This window comes from Dicentrarchus labrax, unplaced genomic scaffold, assembly GCF_905237075.1.
Source record: "Dicentrarchus labrax unplaced genomic scaffold, dlabrax2021, whole genome shotgun sequence".
Classification (NCBI taxonomy): Eukaryota; Metazoa; Chordata; class Actinopteri; family Moronidae; genus Dicentrarchus; species Dicentrarchus labrax.
This window is the reverse complement of record NW_026136710.1, coordinates 12,765,471-12,789,254: the sequence shown is the minus strand read 5'-3', so window position 1 is coordinate 12,789,254 and position 23,784 is coordinate 12,765,471. Positions and strand designations below refer to the sequence as shown.

Genomic DNA, 23,784 nt, shown 5'->3' with positions numbered 1-23,784 from the left:
AGATGCAACAAAAGGAGGAGGAGAAAGTATTTGACTTATTTTAAGGATTTTAAAAGGCCTGAAGAGATTAAAGTATGACACTTATTTAAAGGGTTTCTAGAGACGTAGAATCACCTTTCCCTAATCTGAGAACCTGTGCATATATGTATGCAGTTTTCCATCAGGTAAAACATACTGCAGCTTGTCTTGTCTCTTAACCCTGGTGTCTCTCTTTGGTTTTAGACCCACTCGCTAATCCAGAGAGTGATTATCTTGATTACAAACTTCAGGGCGAACCATAAGCTGTGCACACTTATCCTCAAGATCTTCTTTGTCTTAACTAATTGTATTTTCCAAGAGACTGACATTTGTTTTGTTGTTTTGTAGATTTTCTGTCCTGTATCAAAGTCATACCGCACTCATTATGTGTTCATTATGTGACTTGAGTCCACAATATAAACTTCTTCCTCACAATTTGAAGTAATGTTTGTCCAATAAGCAGTATTTAGTTTGTTCTGGTTTTATTTGCACACTCACACAATTACATGACACTGTTTTCCTTAAAAGCAAAACAAACACGTTAGCCTAAACATCCACTCACTGACCTCTATAGAACAGGGGCTGTATTCACAAAGCTGCTAAGAAAAAGAGCATGATTACTGTTCAAGTCACATGGTGCACATGTTCATTTCAGATTGGCTGAGCTGATGAAATGCTCTATCTCTATTTCGTGGATACATTAAATTCATTTTATGAATACAGACCAAGAACTATAGAGTTAAATGTTAAACCATCATCTGGTCCAAAATGCACACATTTAATTTACGTGTTAACACATAGACCTACACACACACACACACACACACACACACACACACACACACACTGGGTTGTGAACTATGACACCATCAATACTTCTAGTCCAGGGTCCTTACTTTGATATGAGACTGTTCACATGGATCCATATTGCTATATTCAATAACCACTGCTCACATCCATCACAGGTTTACTCTGACTTTGGTTTCACATTCAATATGTTTGTTTTACGTATGATATAGCTCATGAGTCTATTAAAGCACTTGTCATCAGGAGTCTGGACACATCTTTGACTCCAAGATACACATAGTGTATGAGATGATGGTAGATTCAGAAACAGAGAGCTGCAGGGCTACAATGCGGAATGTTTGCAAACTACGTTAGGAGTCATTAAATGTGCTGCTTCTACGAGCACAGAGACTTTGTAAGATCAGATCAGACTCTGAATGCATGGATATTGCCATCGTTCTCCTTGTACAGTACTTCCTTATAACAACTGATGTTAAAGTTTTTTTGCAGTGTTTGTATCCCCTGTCTTTCCTGTCTGTTTGACCCCCGTGGGGCTAACCTGAGCTGGTCTGTGTTCACCTAAGATGGCAGCAATCAGGGCCTCCGGCGCGGTCACCCCACCGCCTGGAGACACGGGACTGCGGGGACTGAGTGGGCTGATGGAGGGAGAGTGCACAGTTTCAGGGGAGACCAATCGCTCCTTCTTAGCGCCAGAGCAGGGTGAGCGGCTGCGCGCCTGACCTTCTTTGGAGCGAGGACAGAGGCTGAGGCCCTGCAGGGAGGGGAGGGGGTTGGAGGAAAGAGCAGGGACAGCCGGGCTGCGGCTACGACGGTGGCGATGGTGGTGTTTGCCAGTTTTAGGGCTCGGGCTGCGGGAGCTTGGAGCCAGCAGAACCAGAGTGCTGTCGTCTTCTGAGCTAACATCTGAGCTGTCGGAGCGATGCGCGGTGGGGCTGTGCACTGGAATCTTGATCTGTTTAGGATGGAGGATTCAAGAGAAGATAACTGCATGAGCGAGGTTGCTAAAAAGGAAAATATATGACCGAAAGTATGTGGACAAACCTCTCCATATCGTTTACTTAAGTTAAAAGAAGCAATAGAAATACTCAAATACAAGTACAAGTCTTACACTCAGAATTGTATAAACTAAAAATATCATCAGCAAAACGGATCAAAACTACTAATTGTGCAACAGAATGACCCCTGTCAGTGTTATATAATATAATTAATGTCATTGATGCATACATACATACAGTACAACCCAATAAAAAGAGAATTTCAAAAAACAAATAATCTGGCCAATATTTTCTTGATCAATCTATTAATTGTTTAGTCTATAAAATAAAAAAAATACCATCATAATTTCCCGAAACTGAAATTGACTTATTCATATGTCTTGTTTTGTCTGACCAAAACACAGAAATGCAAATATTATTCACTCAGATATAAGTTTACTATCATAAGTCATAAAACATTTAGATTTTAGGAGCTGTAATCAGATAAGTTTAGCTTTTAAAAATGATTATCAAAACAGCTGCTGATTTCCCAATAAGGTATCTATTTTATGTTATGTCAAAGTATCTCAAAAATGGCAGTTAAGCACAGTATCTGACTAGATAAACTTCCAACAGTAGCAAGAGCCAAAGGGGCATAAGTGACATTTGGGGCAAAAATGATACATATGTACCCCGATTAGCATTATGAGCACTGACAGTTGAAGTGTCAGCTGACAGGTTCCAGTGGGTGGGATATATTAGGCAGCAAGTGAACATTTTATCCTCAAGTTGATGTGTTAGAAGCAGGAAAAAAGGGCAGCATGAGGATCTGAGCGACTTTGACAAGGGCCAAATTGTGATGGCTAGCTCTTGTGGGGTGTTCCCGGTCTGCAGTGTGTCAGTACCCATCAAAATGATCCAAGGAAGGAAAGTGGTGAACCGAAGACAGGGTCATGGGCGGCTGAGGCTCATTGATGCATGTGGGGGCAAAGTATGGTCACTTTCTTTTGGCTTCCCTATAAAGTTGTTCATATGTCACTTACGTCCCTCTGGTTCTCACCCATGTAGTGTGATCTTTGCGGCAGTTTGAAGAAGTTTCCTCTCCTGTTTTAACATGACAATGGTTCTGTGTAGAAAAACCAGGTCCATAAAGAAATGGTTTTTCCAGTTTGGTGTAGCAGAACAGGAATGGCCTGACCTCTTCCTCATCCAATACCTTCGGGATGAACAGGAATGCCCAGTGTGAATCAGCCTAACTCCAAAAACCTTGTGAAAATCTTTCCCAGAAGATTGGAGGTTGTTGTAGCAGCAGCATATTGATGGGCAGGTATTTCAGTCACATAGGACTGTAATGTTTGCATGTCCATATACTTTCGGCCATGTATATATGTGCCTATCCATTCACAAATGAAGCAGTGAGATGGTTTCTTTTTGTCTTCTGACTTTTCTTACCTGAATTGGTGTTGACAATCCAACAATACTGTTCATATTGTTGCTGTAGTAACCTAGCATGTATTCACAATCATCTCTTGGCATATCCTCCTCTGAAAATGTCACCTGGTGAAGAGAGGAACAGAGAGAAATTAACGCTGAGTTCAGCTGTGGCACAAAATAAATGTGTAAATTTGAGTATCGCACACACCTGAGTCAAATGCTCTCCCTTGGCCCATATGTATGCCTGGTAATCTTTATGATGTCTGAATCCGACCTGTGCAGAAGTAACAGATGGTATCCAACTCTGACACTTCACATTGTAAGAATTTATCCGGAGCTTTCGAGCAAAAACAATTACCTTATATATCGCTACCCAGTCCCATGAGCTGCGCTGATAAGTTGATGCAAAAGCTAATCTGACTGTAGCATCTGAGACTTTACACCACTCCTTGTTTACCTGCAGCACCACCAAGGGCATGTCCACCCTGAAGGGGAACTAGAATAAAAAAGAGCACAGACAGTTAAATAAAACATAACTATACATTTACAGTGTATTTGAGGAGATGTGTGAAATATTCTCTCACATGCAGTGAAAACACAGCAGAAACAGGCTTGTGGTCACTGATGGTGTAGCCCATGTGACTTCGGTATACACGCTGTGTCACTTTAGTCGCCCCACCCAACCACGAGGTCAGACCCCGCTGCAGCGCCGCATTGTGGGAAGGAACTGGAGAGCCGGTACGGCGAAGACGCCAGAGGATGCGATCCGTCCAGGCAGGTTTCCTCTTCTTAGCACTGACGGAAGAGAAGCAAAGAGGGACAGACCATCACAGCAGGTCTGAGCCTCAGTCTCTAGGAAAATTAAATCTGGTTGAGTAAGTTTGGGAAGGAGGCGACAGGACGCACCTGGTGTCGTACGTATGAGTGCCCACATCAAACTTATAAGTAGGTGGGAATTTGAGTGGTCCCTCATTGAAGCCTTCCAGGATGGACTCTGTGTTTTTAGCCATGTTGAGCTGTAGAGGGAGCAAATGATGGGAGAAACAGAGCAGGTCACACGCTTTAAAGAATTTCATTCACCCTGACAGAAGGTGATGATTGCTCACTTTGTGCTACAGCGCCCTCTGTTGGTCGTCCATGGTAATCAACAGACAAACAGGTGGTGTGAAGCCTTCCAGAAAAATCAGTCTGTCTCTATGACAAGGCAAATGTTTTTTTAAATGCTGAAGGTGCCTCACCTGATCTCGCTCCAACAGAAGAGGCAGCTTATTGCTGTCGATGGCACTTTTCACCACATGGATGTCATAGTCTTCGATACGGAAATTTAAATCCCCAAACCAAAACACGACACTGGGGACAAGATAACATACACCAAAAAACAACAACACCTTACTTAATTAATTAAATATTAAATTATGACATTTAAATAAAAAAGGTAGGATGTTTTTTTTTTACTTATAAGAAAAATGGCGTACACATAAAACATCAAAAAGTTAAGCTTTATCATGTAATATGTCCTCCTGAGATTTACTTATCATTGCTGCTGAAATGTATGGCTCAGATCAGGTCTGAAACATTTTGGGGCAAATAAAAAACTAAAACTGAATGTGTGATATTATATATATTTATTTATGACAGCTGAATGATGGTGTGAAACTTTTTTTTTAAGGGAGATCAATCTTCAGCTGAATGAATTAAACTCATATGTTAAAATGATGTCACCCACTCATGGTCCAGTACACCGGTGGCAGTCCCTCCATCAAACTGCTGCTGCTGCAGGATGCTCTCAAAGTCCTCCATCCGCTGCTCCAGGTTCCTCATGTGAGCTGGCAGGTGACAGTTGAGAAAGCACACTGGGTGGCCAAATATTGTCATCCTCGCACTGACGCCCCCTTTATTTCCCTTAGAGTGTAGAAAAGGGCAAAGAGAGGACACAGTGAGAAGTGGATCTCTTACGCATAGCGTCTTTAAAATCAAATTTCAAATAAAAAAAAACAGCGGTATGTATCAACCGTATCCGTGTTCAGGAACAAAGTCAGGTTGTTTTTTCCTGCCCCTGAGTCACAGAACCAGAAAGCCAGACAGCCTGCTGCTGCACTGACCTCAAAGAGAAGGAGACTGCACCAGCAGCAGCCAGGGGTGATGCTGACATCAACACGCACGGGAAGGTCACACACTGACATATGCACCCACGCATGCATGCAGGAGGGAGCACACACACCACCTTTCAACCCCCCCCGCCCCCCCGCCCCCCCCCCTCGCCCCCCCCCCCCCCTCGTCCCCTGAACCCCAGTGACATAAACCCACCACAGTTTTTTGCAATGTGATAAATCTCAGAGCAGAAGTCAGAGGAGCGCTCTTCAATGCGCAGCACGTACCCAATATCCTCCGAGTCCTGTGCGTGTACTCTCTGTCTGCACACCTCTGAGGAATGGAAGATGGCAGAATTTAGAGAAAACCAGCAGCAGCACTCCCTGCATACGCTGGGATGCCACCTAAATGGAGGAGATACATGAAAAATTATAGATTCACACAGTAAACTAAATGTTATAATGGGACAGGAGTAAAAGAAATCTACTGATATGAGCTTTAACGCCATACTGACCAAAACATATCCAAAAGGACTGAGTGTGTCCATACAAAGCTCACTCCACTGGTCTGAAAAAAGAACATCCTTCAGCCGCTTGTTTATCATGGAGTTGACTTCCTGGAGTCTGTGTGGTGCCAGAAAAGTAGAGAACTGTCATTAACAAGTGAAAAAGAAGCATCAATAAAAAAGCACAGAGATCGGTAACAGGAGGGGACGGATCAAAATGAACACAGATGACTGAGTGGGCACTCGCGGCTGTCTCTCTGGCACTGCTGAGCCTGGTAGAAATACTTGCTTACCCGATGATAAACATGTCAACGCTCCCATCTGAAACATTTGGTCCGAACAGAGAAGTGATGTCATCTGGCGGGACAGCTGATCCCACGTTCCATGTGACAATGTACACCCTTTCAAAGGATAGAAACAGTGGAGAAACTGCATTAGATTTATGTACTATATGTACTGTAGGCTGAAAGAGGACATAACCTGTGCTGTAATCCTAAAGGAAAAGCTTTCATTGGAGTTGCTGTATATAGAACAAAAGATAAGCACAATTAAGCCCCTCTTTGTACCTCGATGATGACTAAGGTGTGTGTGTGTGTGAGAGAGAGTGAGTCCTGGAAGAGAGAAAAAGATGAAGCAAAAAATTTAACTACTAGCCACACTGTTTCATTACAGAAACAAAAGAAGCTACTCATTAGGGCTGCAACTAACATCTGTTTTTATAATTGATTAATCTGTGTCTTCTTTTCTCAATTAATCATATCAATCAAACATATGACTCAGTTTATTATCATAGAAGACAAGAATATATTTGAGAAGCTGAAACCATCAAATATTTACATTTGTTTGAAAAATTATTCATATGATTAATTAGTTATCAAAATAGTTGACAATTAATTTACTTTTAATTGATAAATCTATAAAATAATTAATCATTACATCACTCATTAAATTCATGATTTATACCATCACATGACACAACAGCCTTAGCAATAGACTTCTTTCCAAGCCCTTTGCAGGGTTAACAATTTACTTAAAGGACCACATTGGTGGCACAATAACTACAAATAATTGATTTACATTACGGCCACACTTCACTCAAAAGCATACCATAAGATTTAAGATTGTTTCCATTCATTTCAGTAGTCTGTAACATGAAAATCAACGTACAGTAATTGTAGATGTTATAAAACTGTAGTCCTCTATACTCACTATAGTCACTTTTATTTGTTTTTGTCAGTGTTCTAAGATAGACCTTTTTCATAGCAGGTGTTACCAATGACACTAATTAAGCCTCTTTTCCATTCCATCCAGCAGAGTCTTTCCAGTGAGCCAACATGAACAACAGCCGTCTCCTGACTCTGGTCGATGTGGCTGGAACAAAATTAATTAATTAGTGTCATTGGTAACACCTGTGGTTACCCTACTATTTCATGTCAAAATGGTCGCTTTGAATAGGATCTATCATCGTGTTATTTCTGACTGTTTTGAAAACTCTTCCCGTCAGTGCATTAAAGGACACGTTGATATTTAAGACCTAAGTGTTGGCTGTTGAAAAGCAACATCTTAATGTCAGAAATTACCAAATGTATCTTTTAAAAATGTTCTCATTTGCTGATTGTTTGCTTTCATAATCTCATCCACACGACATAGCTAATTACTGAAATGCTTTTCAGCAGCAAACAAACAGTAAAACAGTACCTGATTACAGAGCTATTACCTGGTAACAATAACATAAGCCTGGCAATAACATAAAATAAATAAAAATGAGGGAAAAACACAATGTAAGTATGTGATTTTGTAGGTTAAACATGCAAATCTACCAGTCTATGAGAATATGATCTATGTGATGATAAATGTGTGTTTGAATGTGACAGTAGGACTGGCAGAGGATGCTGTGTGAAGCCTTTTAGGTGTATGTTTCCTTCTTCATATAAACACAGCTCCAAAAGTTTAAACAGAGATTTTTACAGGCAGCCGTTGCTCATGAGCGAGGAAGAACACAACAAAAGTATGTCTCTGGGAAGTGTGCCAGCTAAATGTGGCTGTGTCACTCTGTCGGGTTCACAAAGCTCTTAGTGAAATTTGCAGCTTTGATTCATGTGACATGGTCTGGCACACATCAGCTTTCTTACAGCCGCTGCTCCTGCAGCTGTATTTAGCCGTAACCGGGAACAACAGTCACAGTGTTGAGAACAGAATCCTTTTATACTATCTCACAGGCTGAGTAATACATATATCTTTAATGAAGACGTGATTATTTGTCTCACCTGAAGTCATTGTTCTCCCCTGGCTTCTCGGACTGCCCTTGGCTCTGTGTTGAGCTCCCAGGTGAGGGGGTCCTCTGTGGCTGAGGACTGAGGCTGGGTTTGGGACTGAGGCTAAGATTGGGGCTCAGGTAAGGCTGGCTGGTGTAAGACTGAGGGCTGTGGGGACTCTGTGGGCTGTGAAGGGAGAGGGAGGACTCTGTTGGAGAATGCGGCAGGACGCTGGCACTCTGAGGTCCTGGGATGCAAACTGGAATCAAATGTATTTCCTTGGAGGGGTTCACTGAGATTCTGGTGGTCTTTGGAGCAGGTTTAGTTCCAAGAACAGTCGGCCTTGGCCGGCTTATGCTTGCCAGTGTTGCTGGAGCAGACCCAGACTTTGGCTGCCCTGACTGCGTTTGGTCTGTCAGTTTCACAGGTGCAACTGCTGCCTGCATGGGGCTCAATCCAGACTGTTTCTTGAGCACCTCTGATGGGCTGATGAAAGGAGGTTCCTGGACTGTGAGCTGCGGCGGTAAACCCTGACCAGCTCTGATGAATGCACAGGGACCAGGTTGCACTTTGGGCACACAAGGCTCAGTGCAGATTTGTTTCTGCTGCATGCGATCCATTAACCTGCAACAGGCAGTGTGTGGATAATTATAACACAACAATCTGAGATAAAAAAAATAAACAAGATAGTGTGGCTTGCATAAAAAGCATAAAAATAACACAGGTGAGTTTTGCCATCTTTGTCCTTCAGCATGTCTTAGAGCTGCCGTCACTAAGGTCACAGAACATGAACATCAGTCAGTGAGTCTTTGGGTAAACAGCTTGAGAAACAGCTAATTATTTGCCTGCATTGAGAGGGAGCTGTGAGAATGCATCACATTATACTGAGCACCTGTCTACATCGTGCTCCCCAGGCATCACTGATGACGTTATCATGAGAAGGCAATTCGGCTGAGGCAGTGGATGAAGAAGTACTTAGATAAAATACCACAGTGCTGAAATATTGCATTACTACAATAAATATTTAGTATGAAGTAAGTCAAAGTACATAAGTGTTGGTATCAAAAATAATACTCAAAGTACCAAAAGTATAAAAGGACTTATTATGCAGAATGGCCCGTTTCAAAATAAAATATATATTATATCATTGGATTATAACTAAGGATGCATTCATATGATGGCACCTGAAAGGTGGGTCTAATTTAAATCACGTTATATATATTCTATAATATTATAGCATAAGTCATTAATTATATTTTGTATTAGTAATTTGAATCTACAAAGTAACCAGTAGTTAAAGCTGTCAGATAAATGTAGTGGAGTAAAACATACAATATTTGCCTCCAGTGTGGTGAAGTAGAAGTAAAACGTACAGCCTAATGGAAGCGTGTAAAGCACAATTGCCTCAAGATTGCACATAAGTACAGTACTTGAGTTAATACTTCGTTATTTTCCACCAGTGGGCTGAGGGACTAACTTTGGACCTCTGTCCTGGATTACATCCTTGTTGCCGAGCAACGTTAATTATCCCCTGACCCTTTTTACAAAGCAAAAGACAAAACTGTTGGTGATCATTATGGGATAGTATCACAGAGTGAAGCGCTTTTATTGCTCACTGTTCAAACACAATTTGATCTCCCTCTCTTGCTTAAGAAACTGAACTCAGGTCAGTCAGAGGGGACACGAGCTGGAGCACAGCTGCAGATAATGGAGCACATCAGACAATGTCAACAGATACTGTAGGTCACAAGGAGGAGGATGTGATAGGAGGACAAGGGCCTCCCACCATTTTGTTTATGTGCCCTCTCACACAGAAATTATACACCTCTATTTAATCATTCATCATATGGAAATTAGGACCTCTTTCATGTGACCACGGTAGTAACCTGCAAGCTCTGAACAATGGTGATCAGACAGGTCTGTATTCAATTCACTTTAAAAGTAAAAAACTTTCAAAAGCTTAAATACCATAAAACAAATGGGCCCTTTTACATGTTTCATAGTGCATGAGCCTGCAAGTCTGAGTGACAGCTCCATTATCCACAAAGCCTGGACTCGTGAAAACACCCCAAAAGCACAAAGCAGTGCAATTTCACATAAATAAACATCAACACAAACACGGAGCTACAGTGGCTGCTCACAGACCCACACCGGTCTTACCTTTCATGCGATTTTTTTTTTATTTCCAAGGTGAACCGTAAAGGTGATCGCACAAATCCACAGAGGGAAAGCGCATCGGTCTCCGTTTTGGTTCTCGCACGTCAATCAACGCGACAGGGCTGTCACATACAGGCGATCACGACCGATGTTTGGTCCTTAGACAGACCGACCCAGACAGCCAGCACAGCCAGCCAGCAGGACGGGACCCGTCGGTACCGCGGACACGGTGCAGACGGCGCCGCAGGGCTGTCAGGACAGGAGGCGGTCACGCTTGATGTGTCCGGACTCTTGCATGTTGATGTTGGTGCTATAATACAACAGCTTCATTATTATTCCTCATCCTACTTATCACTGTCTAAAGCGCAGCGCAGTTGGCCGGAGCAGCTGTGCACTTTTTTCGTTCAGCATCCCGTTTGGACCTCCTGCACACCGGCCGTACACCGACCCATCACGCGCCTCTCAGTGCGCCTCTCTCTCTCTCTCTCTCTCTCTCTCTCTCTCTCTCTCTCTTACTGAGTGCACTCTGGGTAAAAAACATATGGGCACCTGGGGGGTGGGTGGGAAAGCTGGAAAGGCAAAACAAAAAATCAGCTGCTACCAAAGTGCAGCCGACCAGAAAGAATTGAGCACCTGTCCTACCAGTACTGACGCATTAATCTGGCATTAGTGCGTCACTGATTGTCACTGAATTGATCAGCGCGCCAATAATTACATTTCAGTTCTGGCAAAGCTCCATATGTGGTCCCTTCTGTGATATCTGTGCAGGTCGCTGCAAAGACATACTGAAATCATTAAAGCAATTAAAACTATTTTGTGCTTCTTGCTTATGGAGTTTCTGCAGAGACTATGTCCCAAATGTGTTGATGCAATATAGCAGTTTAGAGGCCCTATGTTTGTGGTGTTTCATTAATAAGGTAAGGTCTTCCTAATATTGTCTTGATTCGTAATAGAGCCTCAAAATGACTATTTATTGCAGTGACACTGAGACTAAACCTTGTGCAACTAAAAACCCACAATACATCTTCATAAAGGTAACATTTTATTATTATTATTATTATTATTATTATTATTATTAATAATAATAATTTTTATAGTGGCCTTAGCTCTGGGAGTAAATGTAAACTGCAGTGTGTCAAGATGCCATTGCAATGCATTTATAATTATTTAAGGAGTAGTCAGAATTAAAGGAGTATCCCAGCTACTTAATATTGTATCTCCATGAAGTCATGATAGCAGAGGTCAAGACAGTCCCCAGTACATGCCAAGCTCACAAAACACTGGGTCCTACAATTTACAATTTGCTCTTCCTGTCAGTAAACAACCCATGTTGTTTAAACTCAACGCCCCAAGTTTGTAAGGAAGGCTTTCTGTTACAAATTAAGTTCACTCAGATGAAGCACTCCAGCATTGCCACCTTTATCTCCTCATGGCGAGTAAACTGAACTTAATGTGTAAAATCAGTGGAGTGCCCCTTTAACTGCATACATCCCACATTCACACAAAATAAGGCTAAACGATTTAGACCTGGCTGAAATGTTTTAAATAAAAAAGAGTTGTTGAATATGTTATCAGGCAAATGAAATACTACAGGATGTATAATTAAATGGATATTTATTTGATGTGTCTTTAATACTCACACATTCAGAATCGTCATAAAATTTGTTCCCAGATTCTCTGTGGCTCTGACCGGGATTAATGCAGATGTGTAATCTCAGAGGAATGTACTGATCCTAAGCGCCAGCTGTCGGCTGAGAGCACACAGACACCCATAAATCCCTGGTAACACACAAGCCGATACAAATAAAACACATTGTGCATTTACATTCACATGATGCATCAGCCAGTCACATCAATTACTTAATCCTCCCTTTTGTGGCAAGATACCAAACAAAATGTAAATATTTGGTTAAAAAAGTGCATAATATGATCTTTTTGACCTCAGCTCAAGCTTGTGTGTGTATTAAAAAAAGAAAAAAAGAAATCACAGCCAATCATGAAAACTGTCTATGTTCGCTTTTTGGTTTTGACCAGGCCTTTCTCCACCAGGGAGCGGTAGAACTCCTGGATGTACGTGTACACACACTTCCAGTCGGGCTCTTTCATCCGGACTAAGTCATCAGCATCCAGCAGAGGGGGGCAGCCTGCCAGCCTCCTGCAGAAAGAGAGTGAGTGTCACTGACAAACGACTGGAGAGACACAATGACATAGAACTATGAAGTCACTCTGTTCTTATCTGCAGCGCACTGCTGGAGCTTGTTCTAGACTAGATACATCTGCTCCTTCATATAAGGAATGAGCACTCACTCTGCAGTGCTGAAGGCCAGCTGGAAGTTTTCCCTGGGCTTGTTGGGGTTGAGGATCGAGTACTCAAAGGCATCAGGGAAGAACCGGTGCACCAAGGCGCAGAAGGCTATGCCGTCTTTCCAACTTGAGGAGAAGTTCTGGATGTTCACCCCCTGTTTCATAGCAGAGGGCAGTTTAAAAGAAATAGTGGCAACTGAATGAGACATAAGGGGCAGACATATATATATATATATATATATATATATATATATATATAGCTCCACAGGGCAATAACTCACAGCCAAAGAGAGTCAGGACACATTTACCTCATATGGCTCTGTTTTGGCCCTACACCAGTCCAGAAGCATCTGTTTGACATTTTTAGCATTGGGTGCTGCAGCAGGAGGACATTTCAGGGCCGAGGATACAGTGGGACTCGCCTGGCTGAGGAGAAGAAACAAAGACAAGATTCATGTTGCATGTACAGAAATTATGGTTTCAACTTGGCAGATGCTTGAGATCCTTTTTTTTTTCTGTGTAGACGGGGCTTACTACATGTGCAAGAAGACTTTGCTGTGCAGCAGTCAGGGTGCTGGTGCTGATAGTAGTGGCACCATATGAATATCCATATGAATCCAAATTTGTATTGTATTGTAAATTAGGATATAACATTTTGTGGATGTGGCTATTTAAGATAAAGTCCATTCACAGTGTGTTTTCATTGTTTTCACTCTGCACATACATATTCTGCACAGTGGAGCTCAAACATACAACTGTAGGAACAAGAAGATAAAGATATTTTTGAGTGGAGGAGGACTTTAAGTTGCAAAAAGAAGCTAAATATTTGGCTAAGATGTGGTGTCTGGGATTAAATGAATGCTTTACTTGTTCATAGCTTTGTACAGTTGATAAACCCAAAAAGGCAAACTTGGCTATAATTGACTTACCTGCCTGCTGATGGAGAGGATTTGCCTGGTGGCTCTAACGAGACGCAGATAATCAAATTAATATCAATAAGCTCACATAATTTGATTAAAACATAAAAATATGACAGGGTGTCAGAGAGTATCCTCATAAACGTACTGTTTGTTGGTGGCTGCTGGTTCATGGACGCTCTGCCTATACTAACAGCTCCGCCTGTTGTTCCTCCTTTGCTCAGGCCCTGTTGTTTCAAGTCCTGCTGCCTCGACCCTCGCTCCTGCTCCCGTTTATCTGATGATGAGACAGTGGACAATTTAGAAAGCAAGCAAAGCATCAGAGGAATATTGGAGACGTTATTATGGTACGTTATGGCTAACTCTTGTATGGGAGCAAGTATCAGATTTTACCTCTCTTTTTCTTGAGCAAGTCCCTCAATGCAGCGCGTAACATTCGCCTCTCTTCAAAATCTGTTGCATTGTCCAGCTAAAGACACGAACCACCGGTTAAAGAGGTGAAAGATTAAGAAGAGACACACCACTCTGGACATTTTTAATGAGATATCTTACAATGACTGAACATTTAAAGTTTACACACAGTATTTAGTTAGTCCATACAAGACATATTTTATCATTTTACTTCAGAAAAACTTATTCTTCCCATGCATACATGCTCGTGAAAGTGAAGACAATTACCTATTAATTGTCTATTACTTGTTTAAAGGACACCTCATTGTCAAAAATAAGAAGTGGTAAAATTCTTTGTGTCTTACAACAGAATAAGAGAACAGAACAGAATATCTTCAGCACAGCAAAAATACAAAAGGTTGATTTTAAATTAAACATTTAAGAAGATCTGTAAGGAATAAATTCCCTCCCAGCTCTCATTGAATCAAAATCAGAATCAGTAATACTTTATTGATCCCCAACAACAATAACAACAACACGGTTTGCATGATATTTGATGAGATCAGTTGACATTCAGCTGGTTTCCCACTACTTGAAAGTGACAACTGACTGGCTCACCATCTTGTTGAGAACCCCTTCATCCTCAATAGCAGCCAGTTCTTCGCTGGTCAACGAAGCTGGTCCAGAGTCAGATTTTGACTCCATGTCTGAGGAGTGCACGAAGACATATTTACTTTTCTTGAGAATATTTCACAGGACAAGAACTGCAAAGGCTGCAAGTAAAGACGCTTAAACACAAAAGAGACAGATGTTTGAAAGGGACATTTCTCACACGCAAATGCAACAACTTAATAGTTATAGTAAACATAGAATTGAAAATGTTTGAATTACTTAAACAGAGCTGGTACTTTTGGTTGTTTTTCTCTAAACAATGTGAATAATGTCATTAATAGAGCGTAAAATCACATCGCAGTAACTCAAATATTAACAGTTGTGTGAGTCTTAACAGACATAAACTGAGCAGCCGTGCAAAGCAATGTTTGTTTTACTGAAGTACCCCTCAGTGTATCTCAGCAACTGAGTGCAGCACAGAAGGGGCAAAAACACGTACAAATATAGTAATGTAGTGGAACGAGACCATTGCTTAAAGAATTTGATAACAGCGTAAAACTATGCGCTCAGGAATGGTGGCAGTAGAGCCTGATGGCACAAGATAAGGAGGAAAAAGTAATAAAATGTGAACACTAGACAGTGAGAATAATGATTGGTGGGCGTTGGGCTGTCGTGTCACTCACCTGTTGTCAGATGCAAACTTGTGTGTCTAGTTGGTAAGTCTTTGGGCTTCTTAGAAGTTTTCAGCGCTCCCTGATCCTCCTTTAGACTGGTCTGGAGAGCTGTGAGAGCTGAGCCTTAAGATCACACCTAAACACCGCAGCGCTTCATAAGGATGCAAGTTTGGACAGCGAGTGGAGGTTGCTTATATGAACCACCCAAGATGGGAAAGAGGAGGAGGAGGGGGAGGGAGAAGTCACCCTCAGCAATCCCTCGCCGTCTTGTCACTGCATCTTGGATGATGTCATGTGAAAAATGATGGGGCAGTCCCTCGGCCAAACTCAGGTTTTTTTTTTTAAATCACATTTTTTTCTTCATTTGGAGGGTGCTGAAGACTTTAGGGGCGGAAAGCAAAGAGTTAACAAGGGCAAAAAAGTGAGGAGCACTGCCTTATTCAGGCAAAAGGCTGACCAGTAGCACCCTGTTTACAGGAGCAGAGGAATCTCTACAAGAGAGGGCAGAGGACAGACAAACCTGGAAGAAAGCAACACTGGCAAAAAAACACTCTTCGACTTCAACAGTGATTAAATTTAGTGTTTAAAAGTTAAGGCAGATTTAGAGAATGATCTTAAGTTAGAAAGCAGACGAATTGCTCCACCAAGTGGTGAACGCTCACAACTAACTAACCCTAACCTCACAGTGTTTGACAAAAACTGTGGTTTAATTAGCCTTTTTCACAGCAGACATTTGGACTTGTTATAGAATCCAGGAAAGGCTTATGAAAACAATCATCTGTAACCTTTTCAACATCTCATGTGCTGTATTTTCCAGAAAGTTGTTGAATGGCTCCATGCTAATTATTGCTTACAATTTACAGAGGTGAAATAGCCCTTTATATCCTAAAAAAAATACCACAAACAAATTTAGAAGTCACACATTTTAGCATAAGATCCAAAAAATGAAGACTAAAAGAATGTTCACCTAATTAAAACTAAATTAAAACAGTCAAACTTATTGGTGTAGGTAAGGACTCTGACTCAATGATGAGGAGTAATGGTTAGTTTTGTTATTATTTATTGTACCAGTCCATTTATTTTTATTCAAGCAATTGCAGATCACGTGTATAAATCGTAGATATCTTTGCCCCCAAACAGAAGCACCTGTAGCTGCAGTTGGCATTCAAAGTATTAACCAAAAAATGTTTTGACAAAATGACAACTCAAATCATCCTTTCTCATCTACATTATGTCCAAATAAGGCATGAGGCAAATGTTTCATTCTTAAACCAGTACAGTTTAAACCAGCAATGTATGACTATAAAATACATAAATATAATAAAATAACTATTTACACCCAACTAGCTTTGCAAATATTTAAAACCAGTATGTACACAGGAACCACAGGCTTCGAGGGGCAGCGTCTTTGTACCTTTTCAGTTCAACAGTTGCTTTGCCCCACACTCATAATCCACTCAACATGATATCCATTAGAACAAGCAGCCAAACTGAGATTATAAAACTAAAAGACGACAGCAGAGGCAGTTCTTACCAACATTAGTAGGTTTTTAAACATGTTGACATCGGTGATTAGATTCTCTACTGAACACAGTAGAATCCTTAATTCACATGCAGCAGTTTTATTGTGGATGTTAAGCTACTTGATCTCAGTCCAATAGTTAATCAATTAACACAAGAGGGGCATAATGAGTCCTATTTAACAGCTGAGGTATTCAATAATGTAAAACCAGTGAAATTATCGGCTGTACATAATCTTCAACTATGTAACTGAGGATGACTGACAACATTTATTATCTGGAAATATTAAACCAACATTGCCATTTATCCAACTGGGAAATAAAACTATAGCTTTTTTTCAACTTATTTTGAACTGTCTGCAGATTTATGATCTTTAATTTAATTAATTACTTTGATTAATTTGATATGATGCTCAGTGACAATGTAATTTTATGAATGGCACCCTTGAAAAAGTTAAATCTCTCAACATACAATACCGCCTGCAGTTACTCTTGTGGCAAAATATGCACAGAAATGTGGCGGGTGTCATTAAAAACAAACTCTTGGATTTATGGCTTTTTTGTTTTGTTTGTTGTCACGTGACAGCTCAAACTATACGTGAGCATGTCTGCTCACTGACAGAACCAATATTATAACAGTGTGTATGATAAAAAGCTTTCAAAGTAAACATTTGACATATCATACATGTAGGAGGGAGTGTATGGTAACAGACATCCCCAAAGATGTTTTCAGGGGCAGCGGCATGCAGTTGTCTGCCTAGTACACCTGACTTTACTCTAAAGAGCGACGGCAGGAGAGACTAGTGCCGTCTAATATTACATGTATGCATGTGCAAGACACTTGAGGACAAAGATCTACAGCATTACAAAGCCAGTGATTGCTATGACCATTCAAAAAATAAATATCTTCTTCCACATACATTTTAAAAAGGGGAATATGTTTTGTCACAAAATAAAATCATGTCAATAAAATGCTTTTCAAATACTGAGAGAAAACACAACACTGTCCAGCAGAGGTCCATTTTTCAAGCTGTGCTGGTAACTAACTTTCTAAAAAAAAATGTCACCCACAAAAAGGGAAACATTAAGCCTAACAGATGACATTGGTAAAGATTTAAGAAGCAACCTTAAAGGACAGCTCAATCTTCTTTTTCCACATCTCCTCCGCAGGGAATAGACAGCTAAAGTTGAGTGACACTCCTTAGAGAACTTGTGAACCTAATTATCTAGGAACGCTGCAGTGAGTGCCCTGTTGTAAAAGATGGAAATAATTGGACTAATTCTACAGAGACCGTCTTTTCAAGCTGGTACGAGAACAAAATCTGGGACTTAGGTGGGAAGCCACGGCGAGGTTCATTGTGGATGGACAAAACACAAAGCTCAGGCCTCTTGTTAAAAATGTGCTTCAGCAGAGGAAAAGAGGTGTCTCATTGCACAGAATGTTGGCTTTGTCCATCACTGTAACTTCTGCCTCTAAACAAAAGTTTTAGTGTCCTTAATTAACAAGCTTCCCAATTCACATCAAACAAAAAAAAAGCTGCCAAAAACCCAGTCCCTTACCATGACAGGGCCAGGTGAGTGTCAGGTAACAGTACTATCAATATATATTTATAATATAAATTGTGCCCGTTCAGATTTGCTCTCTATGCCCCGCCCCCCTTCAATAGCTCTACAATATTCACAACAGTCACCCAAAACATTTATTAGAGCCCTCTGTAAATGAGAACATTTTCACAGTGGAGTAGTATGAGTGACAGTGCGAATACCCGATGAGGTATCAAACAGTTTAGTGTGCTCATGCATGCATATACTGCTATAGGCTATGTATGAGTGATTTACAGATGAAGGAGAGAATTCAAACCACCATCGTGATAAATAAAGGCAACCTTTCCCTCTCTGCAGACTCCACTTCTGTGTGACCAGAGGAGAAATAAAATTGGCACAGTGAGGAAGTTGAAAAATTAATTTAAAAATAAATCTGTCACATCATTAAGTGACAATGGCCTTATAAGGTCACACTCCCTCTGCAACTCTAGACCCCCTTAAAGACACAAGGGGAAAGAGAATTCAAACTTAATCATTTTATCCTTCAGTGTTTTATTCTCTCCTTCATCCTTTCAGTTTAGTCTATCTTGTCTTCCTGTTTCCCCTCCGCTCTCTGATGATATGTTGGGTGAGACGCGCTGGCTTTGTCCATGTCCTCTCCACTTGCAGTGTGGAAATCCACCTGTCCGGACTTCTTAGCTTTGGCCTTGCGTGCGTCCATGTAGCTGACGATAAACTCTGAGTTCTGATATATGAGCATGCCAGACAAAGTCAGTGCCGCGCCGGCGCAGCTAAGGGCGGATAACTCGCTGCCGAAAAGCAGCTGAGACAACAGCAAGTTCCCCACCACGCTTAGGTTGCCGAGGATATGCAGAGTGACGGCGGAGGTGAGCGTGATGACGCAGCAGCTGGCCAGGTTGTACATGACAGAGCCCAGGCAGCTGAGCAAGATAAAGACCCACAGGTGGCGGTCATAATGCAGCGGCGACTCCAGCATAGCCCAGTTTTCTAAGGCCAGAGCTGCCACGGCCAAGATGCAGAAGCTAGGAATGGACATCAGGTAGAGCAGGAACACAGAGTTGATCTTCTCCTCCTGAAGTAAGATGCCTGGGTAAACAGAAACGTGTGCAGTGGTTACAATGTGACATCATGTTTACGGACGTGTTCCGATGTGTTGTGTGTAAATCAAAGCTTTGACTGGAGAGCTTTAAACAGAAAGACAAAATAAGTGTGTCAGAGAGAAGTAAAGAGGGAAACTGTGAGAACAAGAAGTGAAAGAGAGGATGAAAATAGCTTGCAGACACGTCTTTTTTTTTTCTACCTGAAGAAAAACGCCTGAAAAATGAATGCAGAAGACCAGAGAGACGTCAATAACTACAATTTCTTCTACTTCAGCCACTATGGAACAACTGCAAGGCCTCAAATATTTAGAGAAACCTGCAGTGTTTTAGTGGGCTGTTCAGGTGACATAACAGAAACTGTGTTTTTCATATTCAAACAAAACAAGTACAGTCTGTTCACTGATCATCACTCAAAAGAACAAGCTCAGAAGCACTGATCCCGTTGTCCCAGGGACAATAAAAATAGCACAAGACACAAAGATACAGTCTCTGGGACAATTCTGTGACAGTAGAGAAATGTATCATTAGAAATGTAATTACTATGTTTAAGTGTAATGGAATATGAGTCGTTTTAATTGTAAGGCGTTCAAATTTTAAAAATTGGTACTTAAAAATGGCACTTATGTCTAAAAAGCGGCATGGCAAATTTCACGACTTTAGTCAGACTGTCAGGGAAAACGTATACATACACATACACAATATATATAATATTGTAATTCATTCCCAATATTTGGGGCATATTTGACGTTTTCTCTCCCATGTTCCTTTAGCCTTTGTGTAAATAGTTAAATATCGGTAGTTCATTTCAGCTTGTAAATATTTAAATTGTTTGTTTGATCTTCACCCTCCCTCTGTAACTTTGACTTTGTTTCCTTCAAATATACAATGTCCCTGTTGTGTGTTTGTCATCATTTGGCTAAATAATAATAATAAAGTGTGTGAATTTCCATCGCCGTATACCGATCAGAAACAACTTGTGATGCAGTGTCAGAGAGGAGTGAACTAATAAGGGAAACTGTTACAACAACAACAACAACAAGTGAGAGAGGACGAAAATAGCTTGTTGAAACTTGAGACAGCATCGTCCAGTTAGTCTGGCACCTTGGGATGGACACAAAGTTTTAGTCATGATTAAAAATAAAAGTAATGTACGGCAGCTTCGATCAAAGGACATTGTTTACAAACTCCGCTTCAAGCGCAGACTTATATTTTCCTTCCTGTATATGTGTTTATCCTTATTTAACAGAACACAAACACATCTTCAGTCTGATTGTCACTGAGCAGCTATACTGGAGCATTTGGGGATGCAAAGTGATGACCCTCTTGTCACAAAGCCTGCCTCTGTAACTGCCCCTCCTCTCCTCCAGGTACAAAGTATGCCGCATTAAGTCCTTCTGACCAAACTGAATATCTGCTCTAGCGTTACACAACAACTAATACAAGGCCTCTATATTAGTTTTAGAAACTCCATTACCTCCTATAATGCTGTGGAGACCGATGACGTTAAAGAGCCTAATCCAATGCACACAGTAAGCAACTTTAAAGGAATTCCACAAATTGCTTTCCTGAGAGCACAGGACATTAGATAAACCAGCACACTGGATAAATGTAGTGAAGGCACTACTCAGCCCTTGTGACATTAATTCAAGAAAGGAATCTGTCTCTTTCCTTGGACTAAAGTGTAACCATACATGCAATCTCAGAATGGGTGTTTTTGTACTGAAAGTCTCTTTATTTCAACAGGATAATCCACTCAACAGCATTATATAGTAACAGCGACACTCCAGGGAGTCCTGGGTGTATATTTATGTACGGTATATATACAAAAAAACAACAAAAAACAACAATTAAATTACTGAAACTTAGTCTGGAACTGTCTGTTACACGTCACGTTTACTTTTCTAATTCTAAAATATGCTGCAATAAAAGGAAGTGTATGTCGCTCTGGTCCATTACAAACAATTAGAAACAATGGTAGCAAATGAGAGAAACTTTAAAAAAAAAAAACTCTGAAACTTAACAGACACTTCCAAAAACATTCGGCCTTTCTCATCATCATGTCCCCGGGATGTGCAGAGACCCTGCCCCTTCTTACTCATAGACACGCATTGATGTTTGTATGTTTCCAAAGAAACCAGAAAATGTGCCACTGTGACATTCCACCTTAATGTGTGTCTGTGTGGGTGTGTTACTGGACTAAAGAATGAATCACTTAAAAGTTCCACGACCACAGACTGCAGTGGTGTCTGGGGGGGGGGGGAGACACTGAAATAACTTCTTATGTCAGTGGCATGATATGAATTCTCCAGTTACCAGTGACAACAGACACACAACAAAACATCAACAGTCTGAGGTGACGAGCATGATGGGAAACACTGACGGGACATAGTAAAAGTGGTACTTACTCTGCTGAATGGACTTGACACCCCTCAACATGGTTGCTGCGAACACGAAGAAGCAGCCGGTCTGATCGTACTGGACCTCTCCCATGATGCTGAAGGAGGCTCCCAGGCAGATGGGCATCATGGCTGTGTATTTGAGGATGTGATGCTGCTTGCCCAGGATCAGCGTGGAGATGGCCAGAGTAAAGAGCGGAGTGGTGGTGTAGATCATTTGTGCAAACGACAGCTGGACATAGTTCAGACCCATGTTCCCAAAGGCGATGCTGGCACAAAATGTCAGACTCAACAGGAACACCTTACATTTTGCGCTGGGGGTCAAGTCCTGCTCTCCAGCCCCTCTGTGGCGGATCACCCGCAGTTTGATCAGCCCATAGTCCACCACTATGGCCGTCAGCATGTGCAGAGCTGACAGCAGCAGAGGGTACCTGAAGTTGTAAACTGCGAATATCCATTTGTTGAGGCTGGAGATGGTGGTTCCCGTCACCAGCCAAACAATAACAGCTGACAGCAGATGGAGCATCTCTGCGGGTGGCCTCCTCCTGCCTCTGTCTTGCAGAGTCGCCTCGCATTTTGAGAAGCCATCGGCGTTGATCATGTTCGTATCATTGTCCTCTCTAGAAGAAAAACACATGTTGAGCCCGTATCCCTCATTTCAAAATGTGCAATGCGAGATCACACCGGCAAGTTTCGGGCTACATAAATCGCGAATAAAAACCAAAAATCAACCTGCGACACAGCTGTCTTTCTCCTCTGCGGTCTTTGTTGTTCTGTAAACCTGCCCTTCTCTGCACCGCCTACAGACACGTGTTTCTATTTTGCATGACGGGCTAGTTGTGTAACTTACCCCTGTGCAGGCAAAAAAAAAAAAAAAAAAAAAGACATATGCTGGAGCAGGAAGGCAGGCGAGACGGGGAGGAATGAGGAGAGCTGTTCAGGGCGGGCTGGAAAACAGTACGCGCCTTCTCCACGACGGGGACTGATGGGATTGGTTATTATCCTGACATGCAGCAATGGACTGACGGTGACGACTCAGCGTGATGCACCAACAACCCAGCAGTGTAGTAAACATCATGGGGCAATTTAAGCACCGTGTGCCTGTATCTAAATCTTATTAAATATCAGACAGCGCAGCAGCTTCTCACATGAGTTATGTTTTTATTTTTTTCCACGCTGGCTTTAAATAGCAGCTTACTTCATTGCCTGAGGAGATCTTGTGATGCCCCTGTCCGAGCATTGGAGCAGAGGGAAACCCTGGCGACTCACACGGTTACACACCATTAGTTGGTTAGCCGTTAGCTGGTCAGACAGCGGTTACCGTTTTATTCCGTTCATGTTTGAATTATTACCGTCACTTTATGTCTTAACAAGAGCACAACAGCCCATTTGTGTGACAAAATGAAACGGTAAAGGTGGGTTAAGTTAGCTGACCTCTGCTACTGCACTGAGCTGTCACTCGACACCAGACAGCTGAACGTCTCTCGGATTGTGCTGTCATGCTAACGGGTCCGCTAGCAACCCGCGGTTTGTTAGCTCACCAACGTACAAAAACAACAGCCGTTAACCGTTAGGCTTGACGCGGTGTTCGCATCCATTCGAACAGCGACCGTTGGCGACACCTCAACTGACATTCTCTTGTCGTCGTTTATTAAATGTTGTTGTTGTTTGTTTTTTACCTTGCTATCCGACGGGTACCTTGACGGCAGTGGCAGCATCCCCTAAATCTCCGTCAATCGGTCACCGTGCTGTCATCCAAGCCGAGGCGGCGGATGCACTTCAGTGTTATTGGATGGTTTATTTAAAGGGCAATGGCACTCATTTAAAGGCGGCTCACTCACTCTGCGTGCTGCAAGCTGACCGCCACCGCTCTGCTGTGCGGGCTGGTTGAAGCGTTGGAGCCTCACATGCTCATGAGCCATCCAGTGACGACGATGATGAACTGCCTTTTATTTCTTCATATGAGGTGTTCAGGATGAGTAAGGAAACATAGCAACCGCAGGGTTTTATTTTGAAAAATGCAAATGATTACCTATAAAATGTAATGCATATAGCTTAGCATAA

General features: G+C 41.7%; 3 protein-coding genes across 6 annotated transcripts; all 3 read right to left on the bottom strand.

Annotated features, from left to right (window-relative positions):
- Nucleotides 1–483: 483 nt before the first annotated feature.
- Nucleotides 484–10,746, bottom strand: LOC127370126 (inositol polyphosphate 5-phosphatase K). The gene is made up of 13 exons (XM_051411881.1): nucleotides 10,245–10,746; nucleotides 8,097–8,708; nucleotides 6,123–6,230; nucleotides 5,839–5,947; nucleotides 5,612–5,728; nucleotides 4,960–5,135; nucleotides 4,472–4,583; nucleotides 4,140–4,249; nucleotides 3,818–4,028; nucleotides 3,592–3,729; nucleotides 3,442–3,507; nucleotides 3,252–3,356; nucleotides 484–1,777 (listed from the first exon to the last, which is right to left on the bottom strand). The coding sequence occupies exons 2-13, from the start codon at nucleotides 8,702–8,704 to the stop codon at nucleotides 1,298–1,300; spliced, it is 2,340 nt and encodes a 779-aa protein (XP_051267841.1). The 5' UTR covers nucleotides 8,705–8,708; nucleotides 10,245–10,746; the 3' UTR covers nucleotides 484–1,297.
- Nucleotides 10,747–11,838: 1,092 nt separating this feature from the next.
- Nucleotides 11,839–15,344, bottom strand: smtna (smoothelin a). The gene is made up of 8 exons (XM_051411927.1): nucleotides 15,148–15,344; nucleotides 14,471–14,559; nucleotides 13,856–13,931; nucleotides 13,611–13,739; nucleotides 13,475–13,508; nucleotides 12,854–12,971; nucleotides 12,549–12,700; nucleotides 11,839–12,396 (listed from the first exon to the last, which is right to left on the bottom strand). The coding sequence occupies exons 2-8, from the start codon at nucleotides 14,555–14,557 to the stop codon at nucleotides 12,249–12,251; spliced, it is 744 nt and encodes a 247-aa protein (XP_051267887.1). The 5' UTR covers nucleotides 14,558–14,559; nucleotides 15,148–15,344; the 3' UTR covers nucleotides 11,839–12,248.
- An 837-nt stretch (nucleotides 15,345–16,181) lies between these two features.
- Nucleotides 16,182–23,642, bottom strand: slc35e4 (solute carrier family 35 member E4). 4 transcript variants are annotated; one of them, XM_051411914.1, is made up of 3 exons: nucleotides 23,562–23,642; nucleotides 21,730–22,340; nucleotides 16,182–19,310 (listed from the first exon to the last, which is right to left on the bottom strand). In XM_051411914.1, exons 2-3 carry the CDS (start codon nucleotides 22,319–22,321, stop codon nucleotides 18,781–18,783), a joined length of 1,122 nt encoding a protein of 373 aa, XP_051267874.1. In that variant the 5' UTR covers nucleotides 22,322–22,340; nucleotides 23,562–23,642; the 3' UTR covers nucleotides 16,182–18,780. The 4 variants fall into 4 exon arrangements, with proteins under 4 accessions (XP_051267874.1, XP_051267872.1, XP_051267873.1 ...); XM_051411912.1 differs by lacking the exon at nucleotides 23,562–23,642 and adding an exon at nucleotides 23,400–23,550; XM_051411913.1 differs by lacking the exon at nucleotides 23,562–23,642 and adding an exon at nucleotides 22,453–23,369.
- Nucleotides 23,643–23,784: the final 142 nt, after the last annotated feature.